The sequence below is a fragment of the Protobothrops mucrosquamatus genome, unplaced genomic scaffold (genome assembly GCF_001527695.2).
Source record: "Protobothrops mucrosquamatus isolate PMUCROS unplaced genomic scaffold, P.Mucros_1.0 scaffold_65, whole genome shotgun sequence".
NCBI lineage: Eukaryota > Metazoa > Chordata > Lepidosauria > Squamata > Viperidae > Protobothrops > Protobothrops mucrosquamatus.
In genome coordinates, this window is record NW_015386141.1 from 94,111 (window position 1) to 111,397 (window position 17,287).

The 17,287-nt window shown below is 36.3% G+C and overlaps 1 protein-coding gene across 1 annotated transcript in view; it reads left to right on the plus strand.

The window, feature by feature from the left end:
• Nucleotides 1-15,475, plus strand: part of FGD6 (FYVE, RhoGEF and PH domain containing 6) — a 50,781-nt gene extending 35,306 nt beyond the window's left edge. The window contains exons 9-21 of the mRNA XM_015812747.1: nucleotides 346-396; nucleotides 2,381-2,439; nucleotides 3,147-3,218; nucleotides 4,668-4,736; nucleotides 6,725-6,808; nucleotides 7,699-7,778; nucleotides 7,911-8,013; nucleotides 8,480-8,623; nucleotides 8,729-8,831; nucleotides 9,424-9,551; nucleotides 11,877-12,005; nucleotides 13,682-13,830; nucleotides 15,336-15,475. Of these exons, the coding sequence (XP_015668233.1) occupies nucleotides 346-396; nucleotides 2,381-2,439; nucleotides 3,147-3,218; nucleotides 4,668-4,736; nucleotides 6,725-6,808; nucleotides 7,699-7,778; nucleotides 7,911-8,013; nucleotides 8,480-8,623; nucleotides 8,729-8,831; nucleotides 9,424-9,551; nucleotides 11,877-12,005; nucleotides 13,682-13,830; nucleotides 15,336-15,372 (1,208 nt within the window). The 3' untranslated portion in view covers nucleotides 15,373-15,475. The remainder of the gene's footprint in view (nucleotides 1-345; nucleotides 397-2,380; nucleotides 2,440-3,146; nucleotides 3,219-4,667; nucleotides 4,737-6,724; nucleotides 6,809-7,698; nucleotides 7,779-7,910; nucleotides 8,014-8,479; nucleotides 8,624-8,728; nucleotides 8,832-9,423; nucleotides 9,552-11,876; nucleotides 12,006-13,681; nucleotides 13,831-15,335) is intronic.
• The last annotated feature ends 1,812 nt before the right edge of the window (nucleotides 15,476-17,287 follow it).

A 17,287-nucleotide genomic window follows, 5' to 3' on the forward strand; every position in this document is an offset into this window, starting at 1 on the left:
ATTGAAAACCATTGTTTGAGGGCTATCACTGCAGTCCAATTTATTAGTGGAAAAGCCTCACTGAACACCATGATAAAAGTCTGCAGTTAGAATTTTCAATAATTTCTTTCTCCCTTGAAACTAAAGGCTTCTGATTCCCTCATAGCAAAAAGAGAAATGTTCCTCGTATACAATATGCCACTATTTTGTATCTCAATTTGTCAGAACCCTTAAATATTTAAAATCCTTAATATTGTATGGTTTAGTTTGTACAAAACTTTTCTTCATAATTTGGACTTCAGGTCAATAATTTTTATTGACCCCATGGCTGGTTTTGATAATAACATTATTCTGTTCTCCTTGCAGATTATCTAAAGAACCTTTTAGAAGATTCAGCTGACTTCAAAGATACTCAGGGTAATTATTTTATTAGTTGGCGGTTAACTGAATGGGGAAATCCACTTTTTTATGCATTGTAATATATGATATTTGGCTAATAATATAGTCATGGAAAGGGATGGGATCCTAAGCTCTGTATGGTGTGTCCTGTTCTTGGGTATTGACTTCCTCTTTTATGTAGCTGTTTGGAATTGAAATCTATTTTGTAAATAAAGACTTATTCTACAACTAAAATACCTTTTCCATAAAAGAGAAGTCATTTTTGCATCCATTTCATCTATTCTTTCTTTTTTTTTTAAACAAGCCTGTGTTCGTGTTTAGCTTTTCATACAATTACTACTTACTGAAATAAAAATCTTTGCAGAATCAAGGAATATGAAATCTTCTGAGATCAGGAATGGGTTTATCAGTATAACTCACTGCAGAGTTTCCAAAAACAAACCAACTTTGCTTTTAGTTGAAAAAGGTGTTCTGGTAATTGCCTAGAAAGCAATCCTAAAAGAAATCCTAAAGCTATATAAATGGATGGTTTAATTTTTGTCAAGCAGCTGGGAAGATTTCTGTACCCCTTTGGGCAACCGAAGTAAGAGTTTGGAACTTCCCCTTCTAACATGATGCTATCATTGGATTGTGGTATAACATAAGAGGGGAGAAAAGATAACTTTTTGGGTTGTGCACAGTCCAAAAAGGATTCTAAAGAAATGCCTTAGACCAGAGGTCCCCAATCCTTTCGGCACCGGGGACCGGTTACATGGAGAGGGGTTTTTCAGTGGACAGGAGGGGGCGTGGTTTTGTGTGCTGCCTGTATCCTGCAGATGGGGTTTTGCTTGTTTGTGCGGCCCAATTGCTGGCATGCCACGGACCGGGACCAGTCCACGGACCTGAGGCTGGGGACCCCTGCCTTAGACTTCACTTAAGGACAGGCTCTCTCTACTATTCTTTCAAGGAGTTTGATTTTCTAGATTTTCATGTTTGAAAATGACTGGGCTCCCATAACGAATAGCAGAGAAATGCTGTGCCCAGCTTGGTATCCTCCCAGATGTGTAAGGAGTTTAAATGATTTAAATAAACTCTGGAAGAGAACACCTAAGTGTTTCCATATATGTAGTGTTTAAACTTAAGCATATAGCTGGTTTTATACTGATTGTAACTGCAGGTATTTAGAGAAATTCATAGGTCTCCAGGGCAAGCTAAAAACATTTGCTGAAATATATTTATTAAATATTTCATTTTATTCCTTCTAAAATTATACTGTCCAATGCTAAGATTTTTGGTAGATATAAAATACTATATAAAATAGCGTAAGGCAATCCAGCAGTCTCACTTAATACAATTAAACTCCAGATTACAGTGAAAGAACCAACTGCCTCCTAGCACCGCTTAGGCTAAGAAAGTCTAAGGAGGGCCAAGTGCACCCTTGGGCGCAGTATGCTGCATTGTATAGGGCAACCCATTGAGAAACCCCTTTTTTGATACTGCTTCCCTTTTACTGCATGCCTGGATGAAATCTTGAGCAGGTACACTCTGGAAGTCCTACATGATGGGCAGGCTCCAGCTGCATCAGGCATTGCCATATGCATTCAAATTTAAAAGCCAGTATTTTAATTGGGTCTAGAAGTTAATTTGTAACGGGTGCAGCAACTCTATATGGGTGATATTCTGCCAAATCTGACTTCCCTTGTTAGTAGTCTGGTTACCAATTTTGTACCATTTGTCACCTTTGAATCGTCTTCATAGACGGCCACGGATATACCATGCTGCAGTAATTAAGTTCATGAGCTACCAACACTAAGGTTTTCTTGATAGGTTTAGAGGTCCTTAACAAGTTTATTGTGTCTTAATAAAAAGGGTACAAATTTTCTGTAAGGAAATTTCTTCCAGTTAGAATAATCTCTTTCCGATACGTTTCACGGAGTGCCCATATAGGAGAGTTAGAATGTAGATATTGAATACATAATAAAGAAAGATAGAATATATGAGAATAATTCTATCTTTTTTTAAGATGCTCTCGCTGTTGTCATAGAAGTGGCCAATCATGCAAATGACATTATGAAACAGGGGGTAAGTGGTGTTCCAGTTGTGAAAACATAGGTAAAATTTTAAAATGGCAGATACCATTTTTTGCTATAATAAATTTGAATTATTGCTTTGTCACAAAGTTCAAAGTTATACAAATGAAATATCATATTTTTAATATGCTGTTGATAATTTATTTCTACTGAAACATATTTAATCCATTGAAATATATGTAAGCATTGCTGTTTATTTATTGATTAATTTTGTTTGCCACCAATCTCGCTGCAAGGCAACTCTAGGCGGCTTATAAACATACATATAAATGTATAAAATCACATTAAAATTAAAAGAAATTATGAATGTTTAAATTAGTATTTTTTAAAGTTCTTAAAATATGCTATGGTTGTATTGTATTTTTAATACGTATAGCCACAAGAATTGCTTAAAAAGATAGAATATATTTTGTAGATATTATTAAATATATATAATATTATAGATATTGTCATTTTTAAAAAATGTGCTATCTGCAGTTGTTGCAAAAAGGAATGGTAAGGTTGAAAGGATATTATTAGCTGATTGCATGTGAGCAATTTCTGACATCTATATCATGGAGTTATTTTGGATTATTATTAAATGCTGAACTCCCAACAACTCTGGGCAGTTCATAAATAAAAGAATATAGTAGTGAACAAAAATAAAACAACAAAAGATGTTGAAAACTAGACAGTAACATTTCTACTTTCACCTTCTAGGATAATTTTCAGAAGCTTATGCAAATACAATACAGGTTAACTGGTCATCATGAGATTGTGCAGCCTGGGAGGGTAAGTTCATTTAGGTATCACAAAACTATAGATTGAAGTCTTTCCCTTCACTCCCTTTGCAGATTAACAGCTCTGAAAGGAAAAAAAAACTCTATAATTATTCATCTCTAGCTGGGATGTTAACTTTTGTTCCTTTTGAAAAGTAAGAGAGGTACTACCATTACAAGAGACAAGACAAAGCAAAGTATGATGTCACAAGTACAGTCTACTGTTTCATAGTGCTTGTTGGCGCTCCATGGAGGTCTATATAGACTGACTCAGCCTTGTCTTTTTCTAGCTTCTGTATTCCTCTCCTCCCATGCAAAAATTGCTTACCTGTCCCATAAACTTTGCCTATTTTTAGGTCTTCTGTGGCCTTCTTTACTTGTTAGAAGGGTCATACACATACTCTCAGTGACCCGGCTCTAAGATATAACTGCTAAGAGAGACTGAAGCTGTATCAAGGAGAAAAGCGGTATTTTTTTCCACCCGAAAATGCAATAGCATCTCCTATAGAAACATTCTGTATTGCACAAGGAGCCTGAAGGAACTCTGGGACCCTCAAGGTCTGATCTCCTTTCAGGAAAGCCATCATAGGACTGCCCTTTCCCATCAGAGAATGTACCTCCGTGACTATTTATACTGTTGCTATAAGAGACCCCTGATGTGTCTACTACAGTTCCTTTTGGGGGGGGTTATCCAGAGAGTAAGGCCCCCCCGCCTCAAAAATCTAGATCCAAAATACGTTCAAAGGTACCAGTAGAGCTCTGAAAGCACAGGCTTTTTCATTGATCTTGGAACAGCTTTTTAAAGAATCTTCAAAAATTCTAAAAAAAGGTTGGGTGGAGCCATTGTCAACACAATCAAAGATTTGACAGAATAGGTAACAATTTTCAAATAGGGCTCCATGTAGTAGTCCCAAAGTTTCCAATCACAGGAGCCCATGCAAAAGCTCCCTAAAATACCGCAAGCAAAAGTAAGTGGCAACCTTTCTAGCCCCACATGAAAGCTAAATCAATAGAATTTTCCTGCAACTTCCTCATCAAGGGTCCAAGCAACTTCCTTTCTTCTGCACCCAATGTCTAATGCTTTTCCTAAACTTGACTCCTTTTGTTTTCTAGAGAAGAAAATGACAGAGTAAATTATTCACAAAATTCAATATTTTTAAAGAAATAAGTCATGAAAAAAGCTTCAAAATAGTTTTTTCTGGGCTTGAAAAAAGCAACACACAATGTTCTACCCAACTGTAAACACTGGCTTTTTTCTGGTCAAGAAGAACCAATCACTGCATGGAAAGTAAGGCTTGTTACTTTTTGTGTAAGAAGCAACTTTACTATTTTGCTGCAGAGGTAGGTCAGAAGGAAAGGATATTCACAAGGGCGTATCAAAGAGTCTGGAGTTTAGTATATTACTACTAGATAGGAGATTTATATGATCTTGGCTGATTTTCTGTATATATTTGTTGACCAGGTTTTTTTGAAAGAAGGAACATTGATGAAACTGTCCCGAAAAGTAATGCAGCCAAGAATGTTTTTTTTGGTAAGATGCACACCCTAATGCCAAATTAATTTTTAATGGAGAACTAAATACCAACAGCTAGCAATTTCAGCTAATGGTTTTGAATAATTTACATTGCAATTTGTGCTACTGTTTTTCTTTTATTGTGGCTTCATTAATATTCCATAAGTGAATTGCGGTAAACATTCCTCCATAGTTTGGTGGTCTTCATGGTCTTTTTATTTTTGAGAAATATTCCCCTCAAAGTTCAAACAAGCAACTTACTTGTTGGGATGTGAAAATTAATTTTTATCTATAACATATTTGAATTGTACTTGGTATATGATTAAGTACAATTCAGATATGTATTTCATAATCACATAATTCTTTTAATAATATGTTAAATATCTGACTTAAGATGCAATCTCCAACTTAAGATGCAAAAAAATTGCCATATATAATGAATGCAGAAAGCTGGAGTATGTTTCAACAATGAGCTGATTAGGTTCATACATTTCACTAAGCCATAAATCATTTACCAACAATACTGACTGAATGTGCATAGCTGGCTTAGCTGAAACCAAACAAAATGAAATCATAGCTTGTTGTGATTTGATCATATTGATCTGCAGAAAAAATAAAGATTCTAGTTACAATACAACAAATTCCATATTGGTGCAATTTATTTCCTGGGCCAGCTTAAAGACCAGCAAGTAATGTAGGATTTCATAGAACTTTTTTGTGGTATAGAAGGATCACCTAGTGACCTGCTTTCTATCTCTGTTGTGCTTAAGACTGGAATAACCAAAGTCCACTCGCTTTGGACTGGCCATGATAGTTTCTCACAATATTGTCTGCCCTTTTAATATAGACATATATAGGTAACGTAAATGCTTGCCTGACTTCATGAGTCTCTCCCTGATTATGGATGCCTTTCATCCTCTTTTTTGCCAGTTAAATGTTTTTGATCTTTGCTAATTTTTAATAAATAAACATCAACTGGATTTTTCCAGCTGTTTTGTATATTCTGTCTGCTTGCTCAGATCTGGAAGTAGGAATTGACTGGAGTGTGTTGGCTGCAAACTAAACTGGAAATGATCCATAGTAGGAATATAATTGAGGTGTATGGAAGCCAGCATGGCATGGAGAAAGTAAACAGGAAAGATTTTCTTTCTCTCAAAACAGTAGGACACGCTTCATCCAGTGAAGCTAATTAAAAGCTTTAAGACAGACAGAAGAAATAGTGTCTTCGCACAGCATGTAATTAACTTGAGCAATTCATTCCTATAAGAAGTAGGGGTGACTGCTAGCTTGAATAGCTTTAAAAGACCAATTAGATATATTTGTAGATTTGTAGGTCTATTAGTTTTGAAGCTTAGTGTGACTTTTGTATTTTGGGGCAAAATACCTCCCCAGTTGCAGGGGAAAATTAGCAATGGAGGGGATATGTTTGTTACTCAAGAATGTGTTGCAAGATTTGCATTGTTTCATACAAGCAAATAATTTAAGTGGGTTTTGCAAAAGGCTATTTCCACTGCTTTCTCCAATATATTGCTGTAAAAAATCCAGAAGATGACTTTGAGGTACAAGTATATTTGAAGCAACTGAGACAAATGCTTCTCTAATTAGAAGGAGGGGAGGTAACACATATTTTGGGTTTCCAAGATTCTGTTGTTATAACTAATTTCAATAAAGTATATAATTCTAATTTTCTTGTGGAATATGTATTTCCTGTTCGGGTCTGTTCTAAAGAATTGACAGTTACTCATTAATATTAATGTTTTTATGTTTATCAGTGCAATTTTTGTATCCTTCATAAATATAGAAATTACTAAAATCTGAATTTTACTCTTGAAAAATGGGCCAGGAAAAGCCCTAAGGAAGAAGACAAATGTCATGTCTATTCACAACATTCTGATATATGCCCATTAAGATGGGGATGAGGTAGACCTTCCACACCAGACTTGTATAGTTGTAAGTTGATATGTAAGTGTATCAGCTACATTAAAAAATAATAATTTACTTTGCAGTTTAATGACACCCTGTTGTATACAACTCCTCTGCAGTCTGGAATGTATAAACTCAACAACATGCTATCACTGGCTGGAATGAAAGTGAGTGATTATTATTATTTTTTGTAAAGTAGCTTGTCTTATAAAGCATAGTTTGAACTTGTGCACCAAAATTACAGTCTGAAATTTCTGTTTGAGAAATCAGTTGCTCTGAACATTCTGCCAAATGTAGGTAGCTGTTAGCTGTCTCATTTTCAGAAAAGGTTGGTAGTAATAAAAAAGCAGTGCAGAGAAACAGCAGAGAAGACAAGTTCTTTCTACAGCTTACTAGATTTTCTAGCTGTATGTTAGACTGTTGCCAGTTCTATAATTTGAGCCAGTTCACATCATACAGCCTTATCAGGTCTCACTAACAAATAAGCACCATGCTCCAGCTTATTTCAGGAGAACTCATCTGCTGGCTATTCCAAAGATAGGCATGTTCTATGACTGACCTTGTATATGGCTTATTGGCTTATTTTTTTCAGGTTTTTTTAAAGTCAGTTCTGTTTCATGATTTTGTTTCTATAGCATCTTAGGCTTGACCATTTGCAAATGTTGCCAGCAGATATAATCAGAATAGTGGCACAAATTAATTAGTGAACCATAGCATGGCTAGTCCTGCCATGCAAACCAGCNAGGAAGTTTCTCCTTAGTTCTAGGTTGCTTCTCTCCTTGATCAGTTTCCACCCATTGCTTCTCGTCCTGCCTTCAGGCGCCTTGGAGAATAGCTTGACTCCCTCTTCTTTGTGGCAGCCCCTGAGATATTGGAACACTGCTATCATGTCCCCCCTCGTCCTTCTCTTTGTTAAACTAGACATACCCAGTTCCAGCAACCGTTCCTTATATGTTTTAGCCTCCAGTCCCCTAATGTCATTCTCTCATTTGTTTAATTTTTCAACATGACAAGTGGTAGAACATTTCTCTTTTTATACTGTCTACTAACTTGTCAGGTTAAGAAGCCAACCCATGAAGCTTATCAAAATGAACTGAACATAGAAAGTGTAGAACGATCCTTCATCCTCTCAGCAAAGTAAGTGTTGTAAAAACAAACAAACAAAACCAACCCAATAGTTGGTTGGCCTCATAAAGTCAAAGGAAAATCTACTTAGTGATGTTTTATGAAAGAAGTTGCTTAACTAGTGTGTGTATTTAACCCCAACAGTTCTGCTACAGAGAGAGATGAATGGTTAGAAACTATCTCTCGGTCAATTGAAGACTACACCAAAAAAAGAATCACTTTTAACCCTACTAAAAGTCTAGAAGAGGTAGGCTTTCTTTCTAGAGGGGGTACATTTTTTATGTGAATTTATAAACTGTGAAACCATGTCATGCTCAACACTCAGGAGGCCTTATCATTCTTTCTGTACATTGGGATCCAAGAGAAGGCTGAGCAATCAATTGTTGGGTATATTCTAACTTTGCATTTCCTGTACTGTAGTTGTAGTGAATGCTCCTAATACGTGTTGCTTTGAATTTTAGTTTTATAATATTCAAGAGGGCCTTCTTTACCTTGCTGAGAATGTTTATCCTTCAAATAAAAAAATGATTTCCCATTCCAATATACGTTAAAATCTAAAATGGTGTCCCAAGCACCATAGCTTTAAAAAAGAAATTGTGCTGATATTGATAATGAGCCTGTAATATATAGTTTTCTACATGAGAAATAGAAAAAAAATGTTTAAATCCTGTAAATATATTTTTCTGACTACATTGTTTCTCACTCTTCCTTAGACAGACCAAGAAGAAGAAGAAGAAAGACCTATAGGATCCAAAGCTCCAATCTGGATTCCTGATACCAGAGCTACCATGTGTATGATTTGTACCAGTGAATTCACTCTGACATGGAGAAGGCACCACTGCAGAGCTTGTGGGAAGGTTGTAAAAAATTAATATTGTTAGCTTTAAAAAAAGAAGAAAAAATTGGACACAAATGCATTTGGAAAAGATATATGTGCATATATTACCTTTTTCTTTTTTCAGATAATCTGCCAAGCTTGTTCGTCAAATAAACATGGATTAGACTACATGAAAAATCACCCCGCAAGAGTGTGTGATCATTGCTTTAAAGAGCTGCAGAAACAGGGTAAAATTAAATGTTTACCTGTTTTTCACTTTTGCTCATATATTTATTTTAGATATTTTTTTCAGGGATTAGAATTTTTAGAATTACAATAGTAATCTTTCATTTAAAGTGGCATACATATTAATTTCTTCAAGAGTTAAATACAAAAAAATTCTAAATATAAAATTTATACATTATTTAGCAACATTTTTAGTTTATAGTATTGTGGTTTTTCAAGCATGAAAATATATCTCTTGATTAAACCTATCTTGTTTATTCTTGTGAATTATTTGCAGTCAATCATATTGAGTTACAATGCCTGTTACTTTTTTTTATAAAAAAAAAGATTGCATCTGTGTTAGATGAAACTTGTTACCTGCAAATCTTTGATCACCAATATCCCACCTCTCAGAATTAATGAGAAAGCAAAACATTCAGAATAGCTATATAATCACTTGTACAGTAAGACATTTTAAAGAGCTACAAACTGTTTTTGAAATATTGTATACAAATATCAGAGATGGATGTATCGCGTATAAAATTAATAAATGGTAAATTAAAAACTCTTGTAGTTCTCTGAATTAGAAATAACTAACTGTTACCTTAATTTCAGATAATATGTACACTTCTAAAAATGGATCTCCACTAAATCACCGATCGCCAACTAATGCTTTGTCTACAGTATTGCACAGTATTCCATCTGGCAGGAAGCAGAAAAAAATTCCAGCTGCACTGAAAGAAGTATGTCAGATCTTCTCAGCACTATTTTTTTTGTATTTATTAATAAAGACCTGTTGCTTAATGGAGACCAAATGTACTGACATCTACCTGTTATTCTTTTCAAAGATTGTAGCTGTAGAATCAAAGTGCTTATTTTTATTCTGTTCTTTCTGCTTTCTGATTCCCCTTTCTCTCCCTCAATATTCTTTCTGGGGACTGCAGGCAAGATTACCTGCCTTATTCTCAGCTAATAAAAGTGCAACAGTGATTAGATTTATACCATGAAAAGCCATTATTTGTCTTAATTTGAATGTGTTGATAAGCCACAATGGCATACATGAAACTTTGAACCTGGTACCCTTTAAAGTTTTATACAATGCACTGAACTGGTGCATTTTGTATCTGGTGTTTGTTACAAAACTGAGAAACATAGTTGGGAAACATTAGGCCCAACTAAAATGCACTCCAAAAGTATGTAAGCTTTTGATCACTTTTGTTCCCATCTAATTCAGAGATCTAGCAAGATAGTGAAAGGTCTAAAACTGATCCGTCAATTTGTCAATTTTTCAGAACTCGTCTGTCTTTGCCTCCTTCTTAGGGTTCAGAGGGAGTGGTAATAGTAATAGTTTACTGATTTATTAGTCTTACTGAACACAAATTATTTATATGATTTAAGTATGTTTATATTCTAGTCCTGCTGTCTGAAACCTTTTAGCATCTGCTGTAATTCTTTTGCTTTAATTTTTAATTTATCTTGGGAAGAATGTTATGCGATGTTATGTGAAATACAAAATACCACTTAGAGAATGTTGAAATTTGGTTTTGCTTGTGTTCAACTTTTCTTTGGGATTCTTAATAATTTTTTCATTAAAACATGCCCTTATAGAAAAGTAAATGCTAGTAATTTTTTAGTTTTAATAGGAATTGTATGGATGCTGTGCTGAAAAAATGTGATGTTTTTATCCACCATCTGGTCAAGCTGAATTGCGTTTAACAATAGCATCAAAATAATGAATTATAGATATTTAATATGTCCATACCGGCTGTGGAGGTGAAAGAGATTATAGCTGAACACTTCCAAAAGGCATCAACAACCATTATATGCAACGTGTATATATATGTTTAATTGAAAATAAAAATGTTGTTGAAAAAAGGATCTTAAAAATGACAAATTGCCCACAGGTAGTCTCAGATGCAAAAGGAATGATAGCAAAGTATCCTTTATAGCACATTCTTGTTTACCCAGGAATAAATCCCATTGTATGAAATGTGTTTGATCTTAGTTGAATATAGAAGTAATATTCAACTATAGAGAAAAATACTGTCTTACTTGTGAGGAAAAACAATAATGAGAAGAAGACTAACTAGAAAGTGGAGTATAGTAAACCAAGTAACACAACCTCTGGTATGTCTAGAGAGGCTAGAAAATATCTTTTCTGAAATTCTCATTCAGTTTAATTCCTCTGGGTTCAATGACTTCTTACTGAGATTTTGGTTCAGAGAGTGCAAGCTAAAATATGTATCTGATTGATCTATTTAGTCAGATTTTAATATAAAACCTATTTGTAAATTGTTTTCATTCATTCATTCATTCTAAAGGCCCTTAGAAATATAAATGAAATAAGAGTCCAAGAAATAAGCAAACAAATAAAACTCTTAAAGACTTTTCATAGCTTTGTTATAGTATATTTGAATCAAACATTATTTTCTATATTGCATTTGTAAAATATTTGTTTTAAAAATAGTTCAATCAATCAATTTATTACAATTTAGTACAATCAAATAGTTCTCTACTTCAGCGGTCCCCAACTTTTCTGGCTTGGTAGACCAGGGTGGGGGGGAAGGGGATGGTTCCGTGTGAGCAGCAGGCGTGAGCACTTCACTTGCACAAATGAAGCTTTGCACGTGAGCACCTGCTCTTTGCACAAATGGAGCTTCACATGTGAGTTGCTCGTGCAAGCTGCACACACACACACAAGTGTCCGCCACTTCCGCGGCCCAGTTTCAAAAGGGTCACAGCCAAGTAGTGGTCAGTGGGCGGGGGACCCCTTTTCTGTTTGACTGAAGGAGGACTAATTAGCAGGAGAGAAAGACTGATTCCTAGTTTTTTTTTTAAATGCTGAAAGTGTCATAGAGCACTAAAGTTGCTGAAAGCCAGTTTACTAACAGAACATGGGCATTTGGACAGTAAATTAGCAAAATATATAAATGTAGCAAGCAGTTATACTTAACTCAAACTATTTGTTTTCAGCAGATTATAATGAAGATACTAATCAGTACACCAGGGAGGGGAGCAATTATACTACACTCTCTTGTAATTAAACTACATACTTGTGTTCATTGTAGGTATCGGCTAATACAGAAGATTCTTCAATAAGCGGCTACTTGTACAGATCAAAGGGCACCAAAAAACCATGGAAACACCTGTGGTTTGTGATAAAAAATAAAGTGCTATACACATATGCTGCTAGTGAGGTAAGAAATGAAAAGCTGAAAAAACATTTCATGAGCAGAATGTTGGGATTGCACTCCTATAGACTCTGTTTAGAGATAGTTCTCGACTTATGGCCACAATTGACACCGGAATCCTCAGTCATTGAGGAAGTGGTTATTAAGTGAGAGGTCACATGACTGTTTCTTTCAATAACCACAATCCCAGCACTCCTCATTATGGTATTAAGTGATCATGTTGTCAAGCTATCATTTTTGGATGAACCTTTGTCAACCAGCCACCAGAAGCCAGAGGGAATCCTCTCAGCAGATGATAGTAGTTTGGGACCTTCCCTGCTGATTTTCTGGGGAAGCTGGTAGGCAAGATTGCAAATGGTGATCATACGAACATAGAAAACTAGGTAACCTGTTATAAATGTGAACAGATTGCAGAACACAATCACGTGACTGCGGGGAGCCTGCAATGTTTATAACTTCAGGCAAGGATCATAAGTCCCTTCAATTAGCACTGTCATAATTTTGATTGGTCATTAAGTGAGGGCCACCTGAGCTGAATGTAGAGTATTTTTAAACAAATCACTGGGGAAAATAACCTCATAAGTAAAATGATTCACACAAAATAATGAGCACTATATAGTTGGAATTCACTGTTCTCAGATATAGCAATAGTCAGCAATTCTGATAGATTTAAAGGGAACTGGGTGACTTCATGAAGCCTAAAAAAGACAATTAGTCTTGATGAGTGATTACATTCTAAATCAGGGGTGTCAAACTCAATTTCATTGAGGGCTGCATCAGCATTGCGATTGTCCTCAGGGGGCTGGGTAGGTGTGGCCAGGGTGGGCGCAGCCTATTGGGTGAGCATGGCTGGAATGGGTGTGGCCTACTGAGTGGGCATGGCCAGCTCTACATCGTTCGCGTCAAGGGTGCCTGTGGGGACCTGGGCAGGAGTGGGACAGATCTGAGGGTCTCTGGCAGAAGGGGGTAGGACCAGGGCAAGCGCCAAGGCATGGTTCACTGGAAGAGCCTGCCGAAACCCCTCCCCCGGAGCCCATCAAGCGGATATGTGAAGTAGGCGAGGGCCATTTGCTGGCCACTTCCAGGCGATAGTGCATTTCTTCATTCCTCACAAAGGGTGACACCTCCCCAGCATGCACCCAGGGGACGGGGCCAATGCGGCAGGGGCTGGTTCCTCGCTGTTTCCAGACGGCCTTGTGGAGCTAAGACTGAATGCGTTTCAGTATAGATGGCCACCACAAAATTGTACATTGGCTCACGGCCGGCCGGGACCAAGGCAGCAGGGGCCATTCCCTCACTGTTTCCAGGATGGCTTTGCGAGCCACATGAAACCACGTCGCAGGCCGCATCCGGCCCCCGGGCCTTGTGTTTGACATGTCTGTTAATGATAGTGAAGCATATATACCAGGCTAACCACATTAGTGGAAGAGAGTTATCACTGTTCTATTCATGCTTCTAAGTTTGGAAGGAAGTGTAGGGTAGAAATGCTGTGTATTCAGTCATTAGCTAAATAATTGAAGGATCCGAACCAAAATATTTCCTTCTGCTCACAATTGGGACATTTAGAATCAAACTCAGAATTTAGTATTGGGCTAGAGTTGCAAGAAACATTCTTGTATGGCATTTTCACTGTTTCAAAAATGAAAAATCACATCTAATTCTGGGTTTCCTTTTAATATTAGGATGTAGCTGCTTTAGAGAGCCAACCTTTACTGGGTTTTACAGTTGCTGAAGTTAAAGATGAATACTTAGAATCTAAAGTTTTCCATCTATTGCACAAAAATACTTTATTTTACATATTCAAATCAGATGATTCCCAGTCAGCACAAAAGTAAGTGGCCAGTTATATATATGTTAAGTTATAAATTAAGGATATTCTGAGACAGTTTCAAAATATAGTATTGACTGTGATCCTATTGATTATTCCAATTGTACAGAAATTATTTTGCCAACATATAGATATCTTTTTAGTATTCCCAGTGAAGTACCTAAAAATTAGAGTAAATGAAGTTTGTTTTTATTAGATTTTAGCAGGAAAAAAGCAGGCATTTGTTACTTGTACATAAGTTGAGCAAAAATACAGGAAAAAAACCATCTCTTTTTTCAAAAGCTGATTCCAAAAGTAGAGTGCTATTTAAGAATTGGATTCAAACCTGTTGCCTTGACCATTTTTCATTTAGAATTATGCATGGTTTTTATTTATGAAATTTATAGACCTCCCATCTTACCTCAAGGTAACTAACTTTAACATCCTCTAGTGTGGCTTTGATTGTAATTATGTTAAATCAGGATAAATAAGTCAATTACTTAAATATTCTAATTTGCTGAATATATCCAATTATATATATATATACTCTGAAAATCATTATACTTGATGTAGCAACACAGCTGTAAGTTTAGAAATCTTCTTGTACTCCCAGAAGATGTCTGAGTTTACATATCTTAGCTCCCTTTCCTGACTTAGTGTGGCAGCATAATAGTTATTACTGTTCTCACCTCTCTTCAAAAGGAATTCCTCTATCCAGCAACTTCCTCCAACCTTGGCACATGAGAAAATATGGCACCCATAGTCTGTGTGCCTTACTGACAAGTAAAATAAACAAAATAAAATGGCAAATGGGAATAAATTTTGTAACAGTAAGGCCCTCTGTGTGGAGGTGGCTGACTAGAAAAAAAATTAACCCCACCTTACAGAGACAGAACAATCATTCCGAATTTAAAATGGAACTAAAACCTTTATTAAAAAGAAATAAAGTGAAAAGTGATTTTTTTGCCTGTTTTAAACAGATACTTATAAAACATTCAGTAGCAGGTAAGATAAAAATATAGAGCAACTAACGTTACAGATAACATGTTTCCCATAGAAAATATATAGAACATGAAATAGAGAGCCTAATTATCTGAAACAAGAAAGCATTAACCAGTAGATACAGCAGAGAAATTAAATATCACTTCCTAGCTTTTCCTATTTTCCTAGAGAATAGATAACCCTCAGAACAGATACTCCCTTTGTTCATAAAATACTTATTCTTAGCAAATGCTTTTTTCTGCAAATTATAGTTTAAGTCTAAATGTTGATCTTAAATCTTACTTGTTTCCAGCCTTTGCCTAGCAACTTCTTAGTGATTTTAAAAAAAAGATTCCTAATGAGCAGGAAGGGTTTGAAAGAAGCTGCTTGTTTCATATGTACCAAAACCCTGTGCTTCTCTTTACAACAGAAAGAGATGCCTCAACTAGCAGCTTGCCATCTCACAAGAGGCTTGTAGGCAGATTAATGAGAGTGTACATGGGGATGTGGTTTTGTTATTAAAATAATGTTTTCTCTTTTTCCAATAGGTGGATAGAAGCTTTTCAAGAAGCCACAATATTGTAGCACATTCTGGGTTTAAAGAAAATGCAGATGACAATGATATTACAGTTCTGTACATTATAGTAAATGAATTGGCCTAGGCCACAGGTTGGCAACCTGTGGCTCTGGAACCGCATGCGGCTCTTTGAGCCTTCCCCTGTGGCTCCCAGCCTCCTCTGCCATTTGCAGACAGAGACAGGCACTTGCACTTCCCTGCTTTTCTCTCTCTCTCTCTCTCTCTCTCTCTCTCTCTCTCTCTCTCTGTGTGTGTGTGTGTGTGTGTGTGTGTGTGTGTGTGTGTAAAAGAGAATGGACTCACGGTGTTCTCTGACAAGCTGAAAAGCTTTTTGGCGGGGCTCCTCCCTTTGCTGCATCTCTTCAGGAAGCAGGAAGAGCAGAGCAGAGAGAGCTAGCTAGCCCAGCTAAGCTGACTCAGGAATTCTGGGAGTTGAAGTCCATGAGTCATAAAAGAGCCGAGGTTGCCTACCCCTGAGCTTGTTGGAGAACAGCTTGAAGCCAGCTTGCCAGGTGAGCAGAAGATCGGAGGGGGGGTAGAGAAAGAGAGAGAGAGAGAGGGAGAGAGAGAGGAAAGAGAGAGAGAGAAAGAAAGAGTGGGGGAAGAGGACTGGCAGACCAAGGGCAGAAAGAGAGAGGAGGAGGGAGAGAGAGGACCCTTTTGACATCTAAAATGAAGATAACACTGCATATATCCTTTTTTACCTTTATGATACATACATTCATACACACATACATACACACACATATACACACACATACATACATACATACATACATACATACATACATACATACATACATACATAAAGCGTTGACACATAAAAGTTTTTCAGACAGACCGGTCTGATTGATTGCACCTTGGCATTTTGACTGCTATGCTGCAGTTCTACTTTTTTTTTTTAATAATCACTTTTGCCTTGCAGCCCCCCAACTAGGGGCATTAAGCAGGCTCAAGTCGCTACTGCGATACATTACAAATTCAGATTTCTTTTTGCTGACAAAAAGATTTGTCAGCAAAAAGAAATCTGAATATATGTATGTATGTATGTATGTGTGTGTATATATGTGTGTGTGTGTGTGTGTGCATAATAAAGGTAAAAAAGGATATATGCAGTGTTATCTTCATTTTAGATATCAAAAGGGTTTTACGGCTCCCAGTGTTTTGTTTTCGGCGGGAAACAGGTCCAAGTGGCTCTTTGAGTGTTTTGGGTTGCCTACCCCTGGCCTAGGCAATGCCTTTTTTTAAAATAGTGGTCTGAACCTAGTCTCTGGTTCAGGCATAATGATTTTTAAAGAAATGTGAATACTTGCTGTCATACAAAATATGTTATTTATTAAACTCTGCCACTGTTTTACATTTGGTAATGGTCAGAATCATTCTGAAACTCAAGCTGAATTTTAAAGTTTCCTTCATTGCAGAATCTTATAAATCACAGTATCATTTGACAGAAAAAGGTATTTCTCTGGTCTGTTCCAAGGACAATTTTCACATATGCAAAATGCAAGACTTTTCAGTAGGCTTTTAGGATTTCTTGTTTTAATTTTTGGTAAATCTACTGAACTATTGTGCATTCTACCATACATATACATTTCATATTTGAAACAACTATGTTTAAGTTTATTAATTGGCCTAGATGAGGCAATGTACAAGTCACTTTATAATGATCAGTTGCACATTAACCTCTTACAATGTTGTTCATCTTTTTAATATTCCATAATGCTGCATCTGATCAATCTCTGGTGCTATACATGGAAGATTTTGTGTGAAACGTTTTTTACTAAAGCCTGAGCTTGACTCTTTCCTGGAAAATTAATGAAATATCTTAGCAGGAAAAGCCTAATATTTAGAATGGAAGGGTAAGAATATACCAATCTTTCTAGATCTATCCCTTTGGATAGTCAAGCAACATTAGCTATTCAG